We start from the raw sequence: 16,825 nt of genomic DNA on the forward strand, positions 1-16,825 counted from the left end.
AGAGAGAGAGAGAGAGAGAGAGAGAGAGAGAGAGAGAGAGCTAACTGCTCTCTGTTGGGGTGGAACTTCACTAGAGGGTTACTTGATATTATGAATTATTATGAATCCTTCAACATTTATAGTTAATCCTCTATGCTGAGCATACAGGTGTGATGACAAAGTCCAATTATAAATGCATGCATTTTACTTGTATTTGAGTATTTTATAGTGTGATATAATTTATCTTACTTAATTAAAACATTTCATTAGGTCTTAGACCATCAAAAATGCATATTGTAGGTAGCGTGCATATGTCATTATGACCACCAGGGGGCATTGTTAACACATGTAACCAATACAGCGAAGAAGAAAACCCTCGGTGTTATCGAAATAGTGCGAGAGCAGGGGGCTACATGTTAGGGATGTAACAGTGTAGCATTCATACGTTTTATTTCTGAAATCATGTTCCAATTCTGATATAACCTTTATCGCATTCACAAAGAAACCCAAATGCTTGCTAATATAAGAAGCTAGGTGAGGAAATGACGACGAATTGCTGTGTTAGTTAACGTGAGCAAAGGCATGGTTGTTAGTTAGCTAGCTTGCTGCGGCTACACTGTTTTTGTACACCGGAGTCATGAGCGAAGAAGAAAATACATCATCAGCAAACAAAGATAAGGACTCTAATCTTCTGCTCACTAAAGATGGGCAAACATACTGTGTGAGTAAGAGCGGAGTAGTCGACAGCAGAAATGTGATAACCCCGCACGAACCAGAGAACAACGTCTCCGGCTACGACATGGATGATCCGGACGAGGAGAGCGACGTTCTGGACACTTCAGATCCCAGAGACAGCGCCGCCAGCCCGGAGGAGCTCAACGATGACGACACCTCGGAGGGCGACAACGCTCCTAAACAATGCACCTATGAGGGATGCACGGAGACCACAACGCAGGTAGCCAAGCAGAGGAAACCCTGGATGTGCAAAAAACATCGCAACAAGATGTACAAAGACAAGTACAAGAAGAAAAAGAGTGACCAGGCCATGTCCAGTGGAAAAATAGATGTAAGTTTAAGCGTAACTAATAACTTATATAACTAATAACTTGCATAGATCCACTCATAGTTAGAGGCATGTTTTAAAACCCACCATGATGTGGTGGGGACACTGTATACAAAGCCTTGAGTATGCATTTACTTCAACCCAGTACAGTACCGGGTAACACCTTTAGCACACCTTCTCATTCAGTGGTTTTTGTTTCTGTTATTTTCCGCACTGTAGAAGCCAAGCGTGAAACTTTATATGCTTTAAAACCTTTTACTTACTATATAATTCCATGTTATTTCACTGTTTTGATGTCTTCAGTATGAATCGCTAATATCAAAATTGATAGAAATAAAGAAAACATTGTCTAAGATGGAAAGTGTGTCCAAATGGTTGAATGTTCTGTTTTTCCAAACGTTATTGAACCATAATACAAATAACACTTTCCCCAGCTAATTGTTTGTTTTTGTCTTTTTTTGCTTCAATCAGGAAAACTCAGAGGAGCGACCTGTTTCTGTGAACAAACAGCGCCTGGGTGCCATGGGGGACCGGCCAGCCAGACCCTCTCTGATAGAGCAGGTCCTCAACCAGAAGAGGCTGGTAAGTCACAGCTGGTCACGCTGTGCCTTTGTACAGTTACAGATAGGTGACTTATTTAATATAATGGTAGGGGAAACACTGGCTAAAAGCAAAGCAAAACAGGGAAAGACCTCAATAGCTGCTGCTGTTATGTGCGGCTGCCATGTTGGTACAGGGCCACAGTGCCCCTTAATGCATGTCTGTCCACAGTTAGAATCATAATTCACTGAATTCATTTTAGTCTATTTTTGCAGCACTTTTGCATCCCCCCTGATATTATGGTAGGGGAAACCCTGCATTGGATTGACAGAAATATTTATTTTATTTTGTTCTGAAGTTTGAATGTGTGCCTTTCAGTCACTGCTCAGGAGTCCAGAGGTGATCAGCTTCCTGCAGCAGCAGCAGCAGCTCTTGGCCACACAGAGTCGCACCCAGTCACAGCAGCAGTTCCAGGGTTGCTGACACCAGCCGGTCAGTGTTTTGCTTCAGGGTTTGTGATATGTAGAAACCAATGAAGAGATGCTAGGACTTAATGTATATATAGATAGTAATCATACCATGTAGACATGATCAGCAAGATACCAAAGAAAGAAAAACATGATAATCAGTGGGTGTTCCCATTCTTTGTGTTATCTTTCTTCATGTGGTGATGATAATGCAGACACTGGATAATAATTGGCCAGTCAAATTGTTCAGTTCTCACCCCACCCCCAAAAAAATGCTGTAAACAGAGTTTGGTTATTCTTTTTTATATTGCAGAAAAATAATTTTTATATATAGTAGTATATATATACATGTCTGAAGAAGGTGAGAGTTTGAGAGCATTCCTAAAACAGTGGAAGGCTTAATCCCAAAGTGAGAGGTAGAAATTAAATGGCTTAAAGTTCTAAAAGAATAAATAATTTGTACTGACATTTGACAGATATATTTTGAAGGCAGACCAACCTGTGTCTGTGTGGGTGTGTCACTGTGCTACTGTTCTCTAAAATAAAGAGAGTTCTCTAAATTATTTGTGTTTGTCTTATACCTCTATAGCACATTTCTATGCTTTATGCTGGCTTTCACACTACTTGGCCATTCACCCATTTGCACTCTCAAGCGCTCACACATTGATTGGACAAGCCGGGAATCCTCCTTAGCCGCCCCCATGACACCAGCAATTACAAATACCTTTCTTCGTGTTGTCACCGTGCTCGTGTCACTCAGCCATGGAGTCATGATGTTTTGATTAATTACTCTGACTGGCTTTTTTAATCGTGTAAGTTTTATTGCATGGGTGGGCTTAACCTGAGTGAACTTTAACCTAACTAACTTTCATCTCACCTTTCACCACATGCCTTTTTCTGTGTTGTGATCTGGTGCTATATAGAAGATGAAATTAAATAAAATTGACTTGACCTTCAAGGGGGGGCAGGGGTACCATTAGGGGCACGGGTTCCCCCCCTAGTATTGTTGTAGATCCGAAACACTGACACAGTGTTATTCATATATCTTTCTCCCAGAGCCTCAAGCCCTACTGGGAGAGCTGGTGTTAGGGCCCTTCATGTACACCAGAGGCCCTCAGCTGCAGCACTGGATGGACATGATCAACACCCCACAGGAGCCAGTGAAGCTGTTGCACGGATTGAGCAAAGACATTTAAGCAACCAAACATGAACAAATCCACAGACACACACATGCATGTACATACACACAGAGTCTGAAATAATAGAATAAAAGTGCAAATAAATGTGTATATCATTTGTAAAACGCCTTGAGGCGATTTCCATCTGTTAATAAAAGTGTGTCTAAAAGGTGTGTTTGTAATTGCATGTGATTTTTACTTTGTCAGAGTGCACGGCAGATATTTCAATGCTGGAGCCTGAGAAAGTTTGGCCGCTGTCCTCCATTGGCCTCTGTCGTGCATGTGCAGTGGATCCCAGAACACGGAAGCAGTCCCGGAAGTAAATCAAATTTGCTGTGTGCGCCAGGCGAGCAACTTTTTTTTTTAATCAACTTTATTTTACATAATACAAATACAATATAAGGAAAACATAACAGAGCAGAGCAGTGCCAGGGGTAAAAACAATATCAGAATTAACTAGCTAAAATAAATCAATCAATCAATAAAGGGAAAGCTGCCAATTCTTAACAATAAGCTGATATTTTTGACAAAGCATAGAAGAAGAGGAGCTAGTCTCTATGTAAAAGGTCCTGTAATTACAAAACGTTAGGAAGCAGGGTTTGCTTTTATCAAATTTGCATTTGTGTAAAAATATTTTCCTTGAAGGATGATTAAGTTAATTAAAAATTGTTGTTCTCCATGTAAACGTCCCACATAATGTCCTTGAATGCCAAAAACTAGATTCTCAAATTTGAGGTTAGAAATCAGAAATCAAGTGATTACATTTGAGTCTGCAGACATTTTTCCAAAATCTATGGGTGTAGTCACAGTACCAAAATAAATGGCTAAAGGTCTCCAAGTGGCCACTACAGAAAGAACAATTAAAGCTTTAGAAATGTCCAAATGTCTTCAAAAAATGCTTTGTTTGGATAGCATCTGTGGATAATCTTATATATCACATCCTTCACTTTATTAACCACAAAATACTTCTGAGGTAGGCACCATACTTTTGTCCAGGTAATGTCATGTATATATCTATTCCAGTAACCAGTAGCATTAGGGAGAGAAACCATTTCCTTTTGAAATAACGAGTGAATTTTTCTATTGTTCTTTGCTGCAAAACACATTGTCCCAGTTGAGCACTCAGCTGGATCAATAGAAGGAATAGTATTTGTATGGGGACAACCTTTGAATAACATTAGTATGCTAGAGGGAATAGCATCAAACATAGTAGCAAAGTCTTTGGGAGTAACTGGGATCTTATAATGGCATACAAATTCCTGATAAGTAAAGAGCAATCCTTGGTCATTGAAAAACTGATTTACAAGCACAATATTATTTTTAAATTAGTGTTCAAAGAATATAGATCTGTTCTTATACAACATGTATCAGTTATTCCAGACTGTATATCTGTGTGGTAAAAAATTATGCTTGTGAATTGTGGAACAGGCTGCCAAACATTACTTATGAAAGGAGGATAGCTTTATAGGAATTTTGTCTATACTAAAGTTGCACATGAGGAGAAGTTTTAAACCTCCCAAGTGAGGACACACATGTTCAGAAACAGAATTCCAAATTGAGGTTGGGTTTTTACGATTTTCTCAACCAACCAATTTTAAAGGTATTGTTAAGAGTGTGAAACTGAAGAAAGTTAAGCCCTCCTTTGTCATAAGTGTTCATTACAACAGACTTCTTTACATAATGTGTTTTGTTTGTCCACAGGAAATTAAACAGAATACCATCAACAGTTTTAGAGATTTGATTGTTGACATGGAGAGACATTGCAGCATAAGTAAGTCTTGACAAACCCTCAGCCTTGGCTAAGAGAGTTCTGCCTTTTCAGGAAAGATCTCTTTGGAGCCACATATTTAATTTTTTCTGTGTTTTTTTCAATTATGGCTTTAAAGTTGTCACTGCATGTGGAGCACTCATCCCTGGAAACAATAACACCTAAGTAGGAGATCTTATCTTTAATAGAGATGTTACAAATTCCATTTCATTCACAGTTTGGTTTGACAGTGTTGCATTCAGTACTAAAGATTCTGTAACATTACTAAACCATGATACTCGGAGCAAATGAAAACAGTTGATGTAAGTGCTGTAACATGCACATTGGTGGGAGTTGATGAAGGATCATGGAGTGTAGTAGCTAACGTTACTCAAATAGGTGAAACGAAAGTGGGGTAATATTATTGGAACTGGTGGCACATCATGAAAACCACAATCTTGCAACAATGTAGCGTGGGTTTGAACATTTGAAATGAGATCACATTTGCCATCCAGCCTACTGAACACCCACTATTCAACATCTTTTAAGCTATGGGCTATTTAGACTTGTTTAATAATATATAGTAGCTATAGCCTACTACAATCAGACGTGCCAAATAAGAAACGTGGTCTTCAACATGAGTTCAAGTTTACTTTATATTTTATTGCGTCAACTTGAAACCATGCAACCCTGTAGTGTAGTGGAATAGGAATGTGCATGGAGAATGAAATCCCAAACAATCCATGAACCAATAAATTACACGTCTCGATTACATTTCATTTTATTGACCACCAGATGTCCTACTCGAGCACTGTGTCATTGAAGCCTGAACCAGTTTTTGAATACTGTGTCGAAGCTTCAACAAAGCCTCAATCAGCCATCACTATTTTAAACCCCTCTTTATTCATAACAAATATTGGTGGTTTTAGATTTTATTTAAAAAAATAAATGGTAGGAGTGAGCCACAGTTTTACCTAAAAGCCTAATACATGTCTTGTAACTTTTCCTGTTCCTTCTTAGCACACAGTAAAGTTGCTCTTTAGTGGTGGCACACAGCATTACACCAATCTTAACAAGTGTCACAATTTTTGCGAGCATGTGTAGGAAAGATTTGTAGATAACAACGTTTTTGAACGTGTGAATAAAATCTGTAAACAAATTATGTTAAACAAAGACACTGAAAACAAGTGTGTTTGTGAACATCTATGTACAGACAGAAAGCAGCAAATTGCACATACAACTCTATTTAGGAGTACTGATGTTTTGTGTGAATCACACCTCAATCTGATTGGACAAAGATCAGGGGATAGAGGATACAGAGCACTTATTAGGTTTTTAGAGAGCACAGGGTTAAGCAAGATAATATAATGTGAACTGAGAGGTTATTTTGTTATAGTAGTAGGTAGGGGCCGTTCTGATCCACACTCCAGTCTAGAAGGTGGCGGTAGTGCATCTAAAGCTGTTTGCTAACCGCCATTGAGCAACAGAAGAAGAAGAATAAGACTCTGATTGGACAGTAACAGTCCAATCACAGAGCAGAGTGAAATTGTCCAATCAGTGTGGTAGCTGGGTTCTATAAATTAGTGTCCGGTGACATGGGAGCTGTTTTGTTACTCAGGTGGGTCGCATTAGGAAGTTGTAGAAAATCACAGTTAACATTTTATGTGTTGCGTTCTGTATGTAGGCAGCGCGCAGGTGATCGGCTGTTAACACAGTTCTCCAAATGTATGTTTTGTATTCCAGGTGGGATACTTTATCTAGCGTTAGCTGAATGCTAATGTAGGACGTTAGCAAACCTCTGCTAGCAAGAAATCCTTCAAGGGTAACGTTAGCCGTCCAGTACTCTTTTGCTTTGGTTTTACATGCCCCGTTAATGTAAATGTCACTTATACTTTATAATAATGGTGCAGCTCACCGGTCGGTTTGGACCTCACCAGGTCTTCATCAGCACGGAAAATTAACAAATCATTTGCACCTGTATGTTTCCGCCCTGATGAAGAGCAGGTGAGGTCCAAACTGGTTGGCGTCTTTTTACTGAGATGTCTTGTTACAGGTAAGTGTGCTAAATCCAAAATTTTGCTTAAATAATAGTGCAAAGGCATTAGCAGGTAAATATACATAAATTACCAAAAGTAAAAGTAGTCACTGTTGGTTTGTACAGGTTTCTGGGATTTTCCTGACAAACTCATTTCAAAAGCGTTTGAACAGCTTTGATATACATTGTAATGAAAATTCTCAAGTTTTTATAACATTTAGGACAATGTAGTTGTGTATTGCTTTAAACTTTTATCTAATGTTTCTGGCAAACATTGTTGTAACTGACAATTGCAGTCAAGTGAAATGCAGCAAATTGATAGCACAGCTGGCAAATAGAATTATCTTTTAAATTCACTGTGGATAAACTTGTAAGCAACTTTGAGTAAGCTGATGGTAACTCTGTCACAGGCCCTGATCCTCCAAATGGCCAGAAAGGAGGCATCCATGGCTCTGGAGTTCTTCTTTGATGCTGCAAAGAAGCCTGACTTTGCAGGTACTCTTGTTTTTGATAACTTCTGTGCACTTAGCTATATCAGTGTTGAATTTTATAGCAGTAGGTTAAACTATTCTCTAATTTAGGCTTTATAGTAATTCTGCTTTTCAATCATTTAAAGCGGACAACTTTACTACAGTCAACCTTGTAGAATATAATATTTGTATACTTAAACACTTGCATCTTAATTTGTTTGCATGCTGAAGTCCTCCACACTTGGAACAAAATAATTTTGTTTTTCTCCCACAGCCTCTAATTGAGATGATCTTGCCAGTGTTGGATGAAGACTCAGTTCTGTCAACCCCCTCATGAGGACAAAACCACCATTGGACAATTTTTTTTTGAACTTGTTAATTTTCCCACTCATGTTGAGTATCTTCCATTTCGGAGGGATGATGTTCCCCTATTTGGATCATGCTGGAGTACAGTGAACTTCATAGTGCCTTATGTTAATAAAACATTGAGAAAGTTTGAGTTGTAATGGCTTTATTGAAGAAATAGCCCAGAACACCCATTAAAAAAGATTTTTTTTTTTTTAGACCTGGTTAGGTCTTCATTAGATGCAGTGATTAAGACCTGAACCAGTACCTTATATAAAAAGCAGATACAGGATGTTTTAAAGTTGTAATAGTTTTATTGAGAAGAGAAACAGCAAAGACAGGAAATGTTAAACACAGCCTGAGAATTGCACAATGAGAGTACCCTTTAAAATGCTGAAGTTTCAGCCCAAGATGGGAAATCTCTACTGCTGGGGTCAAGAAAACAGTCCCTCACATTTTCTCCATGCTGTTGCACTGTATGTGCCTGGACTACAAGACTAGTCATGTAATGAGAAGTTTTCACAACTCAGCAGCTGGGATGGGGGTAGATGGCTGAGCCTGCAAAAACAGAAAAGTGTTGTAAACACAATCTCAGTAATAAAATGGTGCATTTTTAAAACTTACCTGTCTTTATGCATGTCTTCAGTGCTGCTGGTGGTCATCTTGCCATGGAATGACATTGGGTTAAGGATTGACTAAATGGAAAAGTTTGAAGCACAATATGCTCTGTAAATTAAATCCATGTTTAGTTTGATAGGTTTGCTGCATTTTGAACAAGGCATTTAATGGGCACATTTGTTCCTTTACATGCAGAATAGACTAAAGTTCAAGTCAACATTATCCATTTAGACAAAATCATGGAGGGTAAAAATTGCAAGATGTCATCTCACCACATGTTGAAATAACATCCATCTCTGAATTGCTGATGTCCCTCTGCTGGGTTCATCGCCATCAAGCCTGTAAGGAAAATTACTTTAATTCCAATTTTATGAAACAGGACATGCAAATTTGATCATGAACAAAGATATTCATACAACAAAACCACTCCATGCACTGCATTCTAAAAAAAAAAAAGTCATTAAATCCTGGCATTGCTTCCATTGTCAATAAAACCTGCTGACATTTTAAATCTGATTTTAAAACTGGCTTTCGGGGCGTTCATTAATGACTGGAAGCTGATGGTTTGTCTGGACTTAAATCTAAACGGAGGCGCAATCTTTTGCAGACGTGGCAGAAAAACTCTATACTCAGTACTTGGCTAAAAAGATTACCACTACAAGAAAGACATCTGTGTCAAAGACCAGTGTCTTTGTAACATTAGTGAGCTTGTTGGGTGTTTAAAACGAGAGGGTGCTAATGTTTATCTAGTCCAGATATATTCAATATGCAACAACACTGTTCCCATAACGCTGCCAGTGAAACTACAGAGCCAGGATAGGTGACTAGTTACTGTCATGGCAAAACTTCCTAGAAGCAGGTTTTAACAATTAACCTCGTTGTTAAAATGAACATACTAAAGCTAAACAATAGCGTACCGGAAGGCTAACCACACACGGAGCTAATTAGAGGACACACAACCCGAAAGGCTTCTTACTAGCAGAGTTTTGCCAATGTTACACGCCAACATTAAATTCTCACTAACGCTAAAATAGCCTACATGAACTTGAAATAATGTTCAACTGCTTTACCTCAGAGTAACAGCTAAGCATCTACATACACAAAAAACGCGATACACTAAAATTTACTTGTAAAATATCTACAGAAATTCAACCTCCTCACCAGTGACCGTCCGTGACCCTGTCCCCACTTCACCATCTGTCCTTTGGACGCTGTTGTCTTGCTGCTTTATAAACTCCACCCACTGACAGGTGGCTGTAACGAGCTCATCACTGTTATTCACTTCACCTGTCAGTGGCTGTAATGTTTTACCTGATCGGTGGAAATGTCATTGGTCAGAATTCCTATGGTAACGTGAGTTCTACTGCAATTTGCTGCATTTTATCTGTATTATTTTCCTACCAACATACATACTTTTTTCATAATGGTATCTATTTGGTAATCATTTGAATGTGTTAGGTTAATGTGTAGTTTTTCATGAACATAATGTCCATCATTTGTCATTGAGCATTTGAAAGCTTTTTGTCCATGCTGGCACAAGGTGAAGAAATAACTTAGGACAGGTGACACATCTGACCCAGCTGTCAATACAAGTTTTTGATCCTTTGACAGTTTGAAGTCTCTTTGACTGACACAGCAGAACCAGCTTCAGCCCTTTGACATCTGGATACATGAATAAGTTAAAGCTGTAGAAACCTGCAGTCCCTGTGTCTTATCCACCTGTTTACACTCTTCAGGTATCATGAATGGATGAAGTGTCCTGAGCTGCAGCATCTGACCCCCTTAGAGCCACTGACCCTGGAACAGGAGCACGACATGCAGGGGAGCTGGAGGGAAGACGATGACAGTAAGACTTCTTCTGCAGTAAATGTACACACAGAACATGCTCTTATTCATCATCTAAAGCAGTTGTTATAAATCTGAATATGAAATCAGAGAACGTCTTTTACTTTTGTTAACTTATTCTTTTTTTAATATTCAGAATTTTTACAATGCCTACATAAAGAAGTTAACACATTATCCAAATAACAGAAGCTTATTTAATACAGCTTATGATAGGATGAAGTGAAATATGATTCAGTGACATTTGCTTTATGAGGTCAACACTGCTTTCAGGTTCTGTCCTTATGGCTTCCAAATCATTCCTTCCAGACATTCGTACCATTATCCATCAGATTTGTTAGATTAAAGTATTTATAAATATCTGGTAATCACTGGATATGATATGAAAAGACATTCTTTCTGAGGTCATACACTAATAAAATCATTTAACTTTTACTTAAGATAAGCACACTGGGCATCACCTGCTATCATGATCTCCAGCTCAGCCAAGGAGAGGTCTGTTGTGTACGTCGGGAACATGTTGACATCTCCCACCGTGCGCTGCTCCTCTTCTATACAGGGATCTGCCCATCGCTGCTTATCCAAGATGATGAATGTGCACTCTGACAAAAAATAAAAAAGTCAAATTAAACAGCTTTTCTTTCAAATGATTCAAAATCAAAGGCTGAGCAAATATCTACAGTCAGGCTGTGCTGTGGTTTGTACATCTCAATCATTTCCTGTGTATATCTCTTTATATCTGGACACTATACAGTAGGAAAAAGAAAAATTACAAGACATGTTTTAGGCAAAAGTGTGGCTTATTTCTACCATTTATTTTCTAAATAAAATCTAAAACAAGTAATATTTATTAAATTTTCAACTTCTACACAGTGAGTTTTAGCTTCTGTCTTCTTGCTCAGTACTTTCTGAAAGATGGGATTAGATGCTCACTGTAGTGCATCATCATGTGTGTCACCTCCTTCCCAATGCCCTTGCCTCTGTAACTGGGCTTTGTAGAAAGCAAGGGAAAAACTGTATTCCTTCTCCTTAGCACACAGTAAGGCTGCCCTTTAGTGGTGGCACACAGCATTACACCAATCTTAACAAGTGACCCATTACTGCCTGTTAGTCAAATGAATGGCAATTTAATGGTACAAATAGCAATGTATGTACATGGTCACAATTTTTGTGAGCATGTGTAGGAAAGATTTGTATGTAAACATGTTTTTGTACATGTGAATAAAATCTGTAAATAAATTGTTACACAAAGACACTGAAAACAAGCGTGTTTGTGAACACCTATGTACAGACAAAGTAGCAAATTGTGCATACAACTCTATTTAGGAGTACTGAGGTTTAGTGTGAATCACACCTCAACCTGATTGGACAAAGATCAGGGGATATAGGATACAGAGCACTTATTAGGTTTTTAGAGAGCACAGGGTTAAGCAAGATAATATGTAAACTGAGTGAGGTTATTTTGTTATAGTAGTAGGTAGGAGCCGTTGACTCCAGTCTAGAAGGTGGCGGTAGTGCACGTAAAGCTGTTTGCCAACCGTTATTAAACAAACGAAGAAGAAGTAACAGTCCAATCACAGAGCAGAGTGAAATTGGCCAAACAGGTGGTAGCTGGGTTTTATAAATTAGTCTCCGGTGGTTGTTCTGTAAGTTTGGCTGTAAGGGAGATTCAAGAGGGCCCGTGACTGTTCTGCTAGTCAGGTGGGTTGCATAATAAAATTGTAGAAAATCAGAGTAAACATTTCATGTGTTGCGTTTTGTTTGTAGGCCGCGTGCAGGTGTTTCGCTGTTAACACAGTTGTCCCAATTTATGTTTTTTATTCCATGTGGGATACTTTATCCAATGTTAGCTGAATACTAATACCGGACGTTAGCAAACCTCTGCTAGCAAGAAAATTTTCAGCATCAGCTTCATTGGACACACCAGGAATTTGACTCTGGTACAGCGGCTCTCAATGTGCATGTACATGTCCTTATGCAAGGCAGCAATGGGCAAGTAAATAATACGAGGCTGAGAGAACAGAAAGCAAACAAGCAAAAGGAATGTGCATTATGAAAAGAGATAAAAATAAAGTACTGTGTATATACACACACAGTCTATATGCATTTAATGGCTCTATATGTACAAGGTATATTTATAGGTATTGCACTGAGGGTTATTGAGCAGTCATAATGTCATGGGTTAAGTGTTAATCAGAGGGTAACGTTAGCCGTCCAGTATTCTTTTGCATTGCTTGAGCATGTGAATTGTCAGGATAATTGTGAAACCTACTCATCAAAGAGAGATGATTAAAAAGACGCCGACCGGTTTGGACCTCACTGGGTCTTAATCAGCAGGAATATCTATATATATCTAATGTTATTTAGGACTATCTATGTAATTATATCTAATGTTATTTATCTATGTAACAATTTTATCTATTTCTCTATGTAACTTACTATCTAGCTATCTATTGATCTATCTATCTACAGTGATTCTCCACTAAATACACAATCAGCTACAACACTACTAACTCTCAAAGCAACAAACCAACCTACTCTGCAAAGACAGATTCAAATGAACATCACTAAATAGGGATATCCTATCTCTGAACACACTTGATCCAAAGTGATTCACATGACAAACCGAACCAATCAACTGATTTACCTGACGTCCGACGAACCCAACTGCTTCGGACATTTTTTAAAACTAACATGGAGCACAATGTAACTGCATACACTTCATTCCTTGTTCTAATCTGATCCATGTTTTCCACTGACAAACTTCCTAGTTTGACGTATGGTGTTTTAAGACAGCTGTAAGATGTGCGTATTAGTGTCTTTATGTGCTTTCGCTCAGCATTTGTATCCACCATGTTTGTACACAGGGTCAGAATGAGCTGTGGTGTAACAGTTTCACTTTATAATGAAGCTTTGGTGTTGTGCCTTAAACCAAAATTTCAGAGCCTGTATTACTTTAGTAAAAACTGTGTTCTGTTTATGGCGAACATTGTCATAACATAGTGAGTGACCATTGCTCTCAACTCTGTCACAGGTCCTGATCCTCCAAATAGCCAGAAACAAGGCATCCATGGCTCTGGAGTTCTTCCTTGGTGCTGCAAAGAAACCTGACTTTACATCCAGGTACTCAGTGCAGTCTTGTTTTTGATAACTTCTGTGCATTTAGTTGTACCAGTAGGTCAAACTATTCTCTGCATTAGGCTTTATAGTAACACTGCTTTTCAGTCATTAAGCTGTTAACCTTGAATTTATTTCTATATTTGTGCACACAGCCTTTCTTAACTTCAAGATTTGAACACAACTGGGAAGACTTATTCCTGTCGACCCTTATGAGGACGGAGGCGAGTGTCAAGTAGCTTGTTTATTAAAATGTTTGAATATTTTTCCATTTCAGAGGGACCATTTTCCTGGATGTGGATCATGCTGGAGTACAATGAAGCACTGAATCAGTGCGTAATAGCTTTAATGAAAACACAAACAGGGCCCATAACAAAAGTCAGTCTCACGTGTTTTTTTTTTTTTTTTTAAATGGCACTGTTCAGGTCTTGGTTCACTAGATGCAGTGAAAAACCAAGACCTGAACCAGTGCCTCACATCTTGGATATTAAAATCAGAAGAAAGTTTAAGTTGCAATAGCTTTATTGAAGAAAGCCACAATGAAAACAGGACAAGAACAGGGCCTGGAAAAAAAAAAAAAAAAAAAAAAACAGGGAAAGTCTGGCAGGCATCTTTTCTCACTTGCTGAGGTTTTGGCTTGAGATGTGAAATCTCTACTGGTGGGGCCATCGAAGCAGAGTACCTCACATTTTTCTCCATGCCATTTCACTGCATGTGCCTGGACCACAGTTATGGAGACAGTCTTCATAAGCAGCTGGTTGAGCTGGGATGGCTGCAAAAAAAAGTTCTGTAAAGCTTTGATTTCAATAATAAATGGTGCATTTATAAACAAACTTCCCTGTCTCTATGCATGTCCTCAGTGTTGCTGCTGATTAGCCACAGAATGACATCTGGTTAAGGATTGCCTAAGGGGGAAATTAAAGTTTTGAGTTGAAAGCACAATATGCTCCAGTTTCAACCCATAATGTTTTGGTAGGTTTTTTTCACTTTGAAGATAAGGCTTTTAGCAGGCACATTTGTACCTTAGCAGTGAACATCCTGTCATTCATAAGTATAAATGCAGAATGGACACTGCAAAGTTCAAGTCAACATTTTCTATCTAGACAATGTCGGGAAAAAATTGATACAAGATGTTATCTCACCAAATGTTGAAAGCCCTCTCTAAATTACTGGTGGCAAGTCCAAAGAAAAGGCTGTACTGCTGAGGTCATCCTTCTGCTGGCTTCATTGCCATCAAGCCTATAAGGAACATTCACCAACAATTCCATTTTTGTTTACCCTCAATTTATGAAACAGGCCATGCAAATTTGATATTTAACAGTAATTTAAACTATTCAGTTGTAAAGCACCACTCGTAAAAAAAAAAAAAAAAGTTCCACATTTAAGCAATACTAAACTGACTGAATGTTGCATTTCACTTTGAGAAGCTATCCACAGCAATAATTTAATGCCACATATTTCACAATGGTCTGAACAATTTACAATCTGAATTATCTGGAGGTTTGTAGTGAAAGCCCACAACATTTTAGGTTATCTTCTTCACTGGGCGTTGATGTACTCAGCAGGTCTGTCACCTTGAAAGTAGAACAGGAGGCATTACAGGAGTAGAATAAGACAAGTGTCACAAATATAGATATGATGAAAAAGTCATTTGAAAAGCACATCCACCTGTGTTTAGCATTTTCTACAAAAAAATTAACATTTATAGGCACTGAATTAACTTAACATGTGGTCTCCCTCTTAAAAAAAAAAAAGATTACAACATTCCATTACTTGCAGCTTTATACAAGTCATCCTCCAGTTACTCTTAATTTTTGGATACTCAACGACCTTTAGTAATCTAGATTTAGACACGTTAATAGGACACCATTCTTTAACGTGAAGGTGACAGTTTTTGATGCAATCAAATCCTGGCATTGCTTCCACTGTCAATAAAACCTGATATTTTAAATCTGATCTTAAAACTGTCTTTTGGGCCGTTCATTATGATGACTGGCAACTGACACGATGGACGTCAGTCCAAGGCTCCATCTTACACAGACGTGGCAGAAAAACTCCGTATTCACGTTCTTACCTTAAAGGTTTCTCCACTACAACAGACATCTGTGTCAAATACCAGTGTCTTCTAAACATTAGTGAACTTGTTGGGTGTTTAAAACGAGTTCTAACGTTAATCTAGTCCAGATATATTAATATATATTTAATATGCAACACCGTTCCCATAACGCTGGCAGTCAAACTACAGAGCCAACGGGGAAAAGGTGACTAGTTACCGCTAAGTCATGGCAAAAATTTCCTAGAAGCAGGTTTTTAACAATTAACCTCGATGTTAAAATGAACATACTAAAGCTAAACAATAGCGTACCGGAAGGCTAACCACACACAGAGCTAATTAGAGGACACACGCCTGGTTTGTCTACAGCCCGAAAGGCTTCTTGCTAGCAGAGTTGTGCTAATGTTACACACCACCATTAAATTTTCACTAACATTAGATAAAGTAGCCTACATTAACTCGAAATTATACATTTGTTCAACTGCTTCACCTCAGTAACAGCTAAGCATCTGCATACACAAAGAACGCTGCACATTAAAATTTGTTATAATCTATGCCACACACCTCCGAGCAAAAGACATATCACCACCACAGTGTGGCCCTTGTCAAAGTCACTCAAATTTTGACACTTTCCCATTTTTCCTGCTTCCAACACATCAGCATCAAGGGAGTCAATGTTCACTTGCTGCCTTATATAACCAGCACACTGACAGGTGCCTCTGTAACAAAATAATCACTGTTATTCTCTTCACCTGTCAGTGGGGTCTTCTTCTTCTTCTTCTTCAGTTGTTTAATGGCGGTTGGCAAACACCTTTAGGTGCATTACCGCCACCTTCTAGACTGGAGTGTGTGGTCGGCTCTTTGGGAGAGCTGAGCTGAGAATCGAAGCAAATAGAAACTGACTACACCTTTGCTATGAGCTACCCATTGAATACAGCTCCGCCTTCAACACAGTTGTCCCCCACAAACTGTCCACACTGGGTCTGCACCCCACCCTCTGTGACTGTCTCCTGGACTTTCTGACTGGCAGGCCCCAGACTGTCAGGCTTGGCAATAGGATTTCAGCCAGCATTATCACGAACATCGGCACCCCACAGGGATGTGTCCTCAGTACCATCCTCCACACCCTGTTCACCCACGACTGTGTCGTCTCCCACATAGACAACATCATCCCAAAGTTCGCGGACGACACCGCAGTGATAGGTCGCATCACTGGCGGGGACGAAGCAGCCTACAGGAGGGAGGTGGCCGGTCTGGTGTCATGGTGGAAGGACAATAATCTCAGCCTCAACACGGGACAAGACGAAGGAGATGATAGTGGACACGAGGAAGGAGAGGGGATCTCATCAGCCACTGTTCATCCGGGGGCGC

At 39.0% G+C, this 16,825-nt stretch overlaps 1 protein-coding gene and 4 long non-coding RNA genes across 8 annotated transcripts; 4 read left to right on the plus strand and 1 right to left on the minus strand.

Annotated features, from left to right (window-relative positions):
* The first annotated feature begins 335 nt into the window (after positions 1 to 335).
* rfxap (regulatory factor X-associated protein) lies at positions 336 to 3,398 on the plus strand. The gene is made up of 4 exons (XM_020620438.1): positions 336 to 1,045; positions 1,514 to 1,624; positions 1,961 to 2,074; positions 3,106 to 3,398. The coding sequence occupies exons 1-3, from the start codon at positions 617 to 619 to the stop codon at positions 2,063 to 2,065; spliced, it is 645 nt and encodes a 214-aa protein (XP_020476094.1). The 5' UTR covers positions 336 to 616; the 3' UTR covers positions 2,066 to 2,074; positions 3,106 to 3,398.
* Positions 3,399 to 6,706: 3,308 nt separating this feature from the next.
* On the plus strand, positions 6,707 to 8,032 carry LOC109971904 (uncharacterized). Of its 3 annotated transcripts, XR_002276606.1 has the most exons (4): positions 6,707 to 6,796; positions 6,979 to 7,027; positions 7,420 to 7,504; positions 7,754 to 8,032. It is a non-coding gene; the product is annotated as an uncharacterized LOC109971904 (long non-coding RNA). The 3 variants fall into 3 exon arrangements; XR_002276605.1 differs by lacking the exon at positions 6,979 to 7,027 and having other exon boundaries at positions 7,754 to 8,031; XR_002276604.1 differs by lacking the exon at positions 6,707 to 6,796 and having other exon boundaries at positions 6,889 to 7,027; positions 7,754 to 8,031.
* A 1,671-nt stretch (positions 8,033 to 9,703) lies between these two features.
* On the plus strand, positions 9,704 to 10,814 carry LOC109971907 (uncharacterized). Its single transcript, XR_002276610.1, has 3 exons — positions 9,704 to 9,790; positions 10,179 to 10,288; positions 10,726 to 10,814. It is a non-coding gene; the product is annotated as an uncharacterized LOC109971907 (long non-coding RNA).
* A 962-nt stretch (positions 10,815 to 11,776) lies between these two features.
* Positions 11,777 to 13,982, plus strand: LOC109971905 (uncharacterized). 2 transcript variants are annotated; one of them, XR_002276607.1, is made up of 3 exons: positions 11,777 to 11,985; positions 13,319 to 13,407; positions 13,679 to 13,982. It is a non-coding gene; the product is annotated as an uncharacterized LOC109971905 (long non-coding RNA). The 2 variants fall into 2 exon arrangements; XR_002276608.1 differs by lacking the exon at positions 11,777 to 11,985 and adding an exon at positions 13,016 to 13,089.
* Positions 13,983 to 14,029: 47 nt separating this feature from the next.
* Positions 14,030 to 16,420, minus strand: LOC109971906 (uncharacterized). Its single transcript, XR_002276609.1, has 4 exons — positions 16,019 to 16,420; positions 14,884 to 14,975; positions 14,544 to 14,640; positions 14,030 to 14,306 (listed from the first exon to the last, which is right to left on the minus strand). It is a non-coding gene; the product is annotated as an uncharacterized LOC109971906 (long non-coding RNA).
* Between the last annotated feature and the right edge of the window lie 405 nt (positions 16,421 to 16,825).

The sequence above is a fragment of the Monopterus albus genome, unplaced genomic scaffold (assembly GCF_001952655.1).
Source record: "Monopterus albus unplaced genomic scaffold, M_albus_1.0 scaffold237.1, whole genome shotgun sequence".
NCBI lineage: Eukaryota > Metazoa > Chordata > Actinopteri > Synbranchiformes > Synbranchidae > Monopterus > Monopterus albus.